This window comes from Salmo trutta, chromosome 4 (genome assembly GCF_901001165.1).
Source record: "Salmo trutta chromosome 4, fSalTru1.1, whole genome shotgun sequence".
NCBI lineage: Eukaryota > Metazoa > Chordata > Actinopteri > Salmoniformes > Salmonidae > Salmo > Salmo trutta.
This window is the reverse complement of record NC_042960.1, coordinates 17,535,761-17,540,270: the sequence shown is the minus strand read 5'-3', so window position 1 is coordinate 17,540,270 and position 4,510 is coordinate 17,535,761. Positions and strand designations below refer to the sequence as shown.

General features: G+C 48.5%; 1 protein-coding gene across 1 annotated transcript; it reads right to left on the bottom strand.

The window, feature by feature from the left end:
- Positions 1 to 388: 388 nt before the first annotated feature.
- On the bottom strand, positions 389 to 3,962 carry LOC115191947 (probable G-protein coupled receptor 83). The gene is made up of 4 exons (XM_029750006.1): positions 3,398 to 3,962; positions 2,895 to 3,020; positions 2,021 to 2,154; positions 389 to 1,442 (listed from the first exon to the last, which is right to left on the bottom strand). Exons 1-4 carry the CDS (start codon positions 3,881 to 3,883, stop codon positions 740 to 742), a joined length of 1,449 nt encoding a protein of 482 aa, XP_029605866.1. The 5' UTR covers positions 3,884 to 3,962; the 3' UTR covers positions 389 to 739.
- Positions 3,963 to 4,510: the final 548 nt, after the last annotated feature.

Genomic DNA, 4,510 nt, shown 5'->3' with positions numbered 1-4,510 from the left:
TAATATATACTGAGTGTACAAAACATTAAGGACACCTGCTCTTTCCATGGCATAGACTGGCCAGGTGAAAGCTATGACCCCTTATTGATGTCACTTGTTAAATCCACTTCATTCATTGTAGATGAAAGGGAGGAGACAGGTTAAAGAAGGATGTTTAAGCCATGAGACAATTGAGAAATGGATTGTGTGTGCCATTCAGTGCCTTTGAACAGGGTATGGTAGTACACACAGTTTCCCGTGTGTATCAAGAATGTTCCACCACCAAAGGACATCCAGCCAACTTGACACAACAGTGGGAAGCATTGGAGTCAACATGGGCCAGCATCCCTGTTGAACGCTTTCGACACTTTTTAGAGTCCATGCCCTGACGAACTGAGGCTGTTCAGAAGGCAAAAGGGGGGTGTAACTCAATATTAGGAAGGTGTCCTTAAATGTTTTGTACACTCAGTGTATACAGTATGTGCTAACAGAGTAGTTGCTGGTTTGGGTGTTGCATTTGTTGCTAGACCTCCCCAACCCCTACTCCTATCCATGTGAGACATTTCTTCCTGAAGGTGGCGCTGTCATGAAAGTTTAAAGATCTCACATTTCCTGTTCAAGAGCCCCCACTGTCTTTGGCTAACAACATAGTCCTTCAACAGGACTCACCACCAAATGCAGCAACCTTACACGTCTTTAATTGTCAAATAAACTCAATCATTCACTGAATCCCAACCCAAATGCATTCTGGTAGTTGTAGTTAACTGACAGCTACTATAGGCTCCACTGATAGGATGTCTGTTTTACTGGCATGTCTAGCGGAGAAAAGGACATGCCTGTCTTTCGGAGGCTGGTGAGAGGACGAGGAGTGGCTTGGTCGAGAAGAGGCGTGGCTCGGGTGTGAAGATGCATGACTCGGCCGAGAACCAGTGCGGCTCTCCGGCCAGGCGGCTCTGTGGCAGGGTGCGCAGGAGGGCGGAGCCACCAGCACCGGCCCCACCCCTCCACGTCCCCTCCTCTGGCACATGCCCAATAGCAGCCTTAGCTCCTTGCGGAAGGCGGGGTTCAGGCAACAGTAGATGAAGGGATTGTAACACGTCGAGCTCATCGCCAGCCAATGAAAACAGAAATACAAGGCATTGGATGACTGAATGGCCTGGCTGGAGAGAAGCACCACGTAGCAGTTCAGAGGGAACCAGCATACCGCGAACACCCCAACAACCGCCAACAACATAGCCAGGGTGCGCCGCCGCTTCCGCCGCTGCACAGAGAACTGTGCAGTGGTGGTGTCCCCGATAGCGTTACGGCGCCACAGGCGGTGTGCCACGGTTGAGTAGGCGGCGGTGATGATGAGGAGGGGTAGGACGTAGAGGAGGATGAAGGTGAGGAGGTCGATGCACTGCCAGTAGACGTCAGAGGGCTCAGGGAAGTCAGGGACACAAAGGCTGCGCACCTTCTCCTTACTGAGAGAGGGGGGGGGGGGGGGGGGGGGGTGGAGAGGAGAGAGAAGGGAGAGGGAGTCAGAAGGAGGGGAAGATGGGGGAGAGTGAGAAGGAGAATGAAAGGAGGGAGAGAGTGGAGAACTCGACGTGTTACAATTAGAGCCCATAACCAGCTATAAGTATAGCACAGGGAAGAATACACTCATGAAAAGTCAACAAGAGAAACAGCAACAATATTGGAAACCCCAAAACAAAACGTCTAATGAGAAATGTAGTGAGAGGGAGAGTGAGAGAATAATACCTTGTGGGTATTGTGTACACAAAGGTGGTGTTTGGTTGATCAATATTGTGTGTGGGTGTGGGTGTGTGGGTGTGTGGGTGTGTGTGTGTGTGTGTGTGTGTGTGTGTGTGTGTGTGTGTGTGTGTGTGTGTGTGTGTGTGTGTGTGTGTGTGTGTGTGTGTGCCTGCATGTGTGTGAGTACCTGTGCACGAAAGTGAAATATTTGTTCTATCGATTTATTGTGTGTGTGTGTGTGTGGGGTACCTGTACACGAAGGTAAAGTGTGTGTGTGTGTGTACTTGTGTGTGTGTGTGTGTACCTGTACACGAAGGTTAGGAGCTTCTGGTAGATAGCATGAGGCAAGGAGAAGCAGCTGGCCATGACCCAGATGAGAATCACACACACAACGCCACGAGTCGGGGACATGCGGGGCCTCAGAGGGTGGAGAATGACCTGCACACACACACACACACAGTGGTTTTATCAGGCCGCATTATACACACCAGGCCGCCCACATTCTCCAAGACACACACTCCATTACACACACCTGCTGCTTTTCTCTGTTACACACTCCTCCCTTACAAGCCACACTTTTGGTTTGAGAAAAGATTCGTACTCAAACTCAGCTTGAGCTCTGTAGCTCATTAATACATAGTAGACTCATATCCAATACAACTCTATGAAAAACAACTTCATGTGAAAATCATCAAATATTCATTATATTGAAAGGATAGACTACAGCAGACGCCAGAAAATAACACACTTGTCCCTATAGCTTGGAAGCTGTCTTGTCCCTCAAACTATGACCATAAACCAATAAATGTATGTTACATCAATTGTCATGCTCCATTGAAATAGACCTTTCCCTAAAAAAATGTATTTCTAAGTGGACACAACATAATATTTGGCTTTTGTTGCCTGTATCAAACTGTCAGCGTGGTGATTGGTGATTCACTAGTAACAAGCTGACAATTAGCGAGTCTATTTGATACACCTCTTGAGCTAAGGCAGCATTGCCGCGTGGACAGCTCCCCTTTGCGCTTTCGAGTGCTGACGCTTGACCCACTTTCCTAACAGCGTTCCTTTACAGATTTTATTTTACTAGACTAAGCAAACTGCAACACTTTAATTAGACGAAGCACATACACGACATTCACGATATTCACCTATTGTGTGCATGACTGTTAGCCTACCTGGCGTCTGTCCAGCGCGATTGCCGTGAGAGTGAGTGTGGATACGTGCAGGGAGCAGTACTGGACGAACCGGCTGATGTGGCACATACCCTTCCCGAACCCCCAGCTGCTGTTCACAAAGCGAACCTGAGGGAGACCACACAGGCATGTTGTCGAGGGCGTTTTTTACTGGCACGATGGAGTGATGAAAAGCTGGAGCTTTCCTATCCATACGCGTAATAGATCGATTTAACACTGACAGATCACCCTCACTCTCATCCAAGCCATCGGTGAATAATTGGTTAAAAGGGATTTAAAAACCTATTCCTTCTTCCCCTTCCTGAGATAATCACATGATGAAATAAGGTAACAATAAAATATTACATTTTTATACCGCAAGAATCTCAAAGACGCTCTTAAAACAACAAAACATTTAAGGTAGGTGTGTGTGTGTGTGTGTGCGTGCGTGCGTGTGTGTGTGTGTGTGATCTGTGACGTTTGTTGTGCCTGTGTCCGAATCGCACCAAAGTAAAGGGCATGTTGAGCAGCGTGATGAGAATGTCTGCCACCGCAAGGTTAATGATGAACAGGCTCGTGGCGGAGTGCATCCGCTTGTTCTTGATCACCACATGGCACACCAGCGTGTTTCCGAACAGCGAGATGACGATGATGAAAGAGTAAGCCACGACCAGTAGGGATTTCACGGTCCCGTTCTGGGACTCTCCCCCGTAGCGCTTTTTACCCGCCATGGAGCGCCAGTCCGCGAGCGTGCCCTCATCCAGGTCCAGCAAGAAGACATTTGTCCGGTTGGACGTGTGCGGGTCTGACAGGTTCAACAGCCCTTCTGCATCCAGAAATAGAACCCCGCCGATAACGGTTGAGTTGTTGTATTCCCGGGTCCCCAACCCGTCCGGGCTGGCGGCCAAATAGGTGAGGGACAGCCACAGACACGCACCTCGCATGTCTGCGGGTGATTGGGACTTCCAATCACCGGACTTCCTCGAGCGCATCAGTAGCGGCGTGAGGAGAGGGGGACATTGCTTTCTCTGTGCAGATACTGGAGGAGATGTAATGCGCGCGATGTGTTGGCAGCACTTTTAAACTGGTGCTGCATGCGCGCGCAGTGTGTGTGTTTGTGTCAGATATTGGCGGCTCAATGCTTGTTTGTTCACGCTGAGAGAGAAGAGAAGAGAACCATTGAGATAGAGTGAGAGAGGTGGGACAGAAGGAAAAGAGAGAGATCAAAGTATGAACGCTTACATGTTTACTTTTACAATGATCGATGAGGTACAGTAGTGTTCTGTGAAACTCTTTGTTGCTCATGGTCTGATAAAACAGCTCTAGCTCTTTCACCTTTCACCGCCGATGCGAAAGTGCAGTAGATTGAGAGACATCCAATGCAAAAAAAAATATCTCTAGTTCAAACTGACATATTTATATGAGGATTGTTTTATTATTCTAATTAAATTTCCGCGGTGCGCGGACATCGACTCTAGGGGGGTTTAAGCTGGTTGCGGAATCTCTGCCCTCCTCTCCTGATCCTGTAACTTGATTACTAAGGAGCAGAAAATGCCTTTCTTTGCAGTGACCGAAGGCCCAGGTTTGTCTCTGTCTCTGTCTCTCTCGCTCTCAATTCA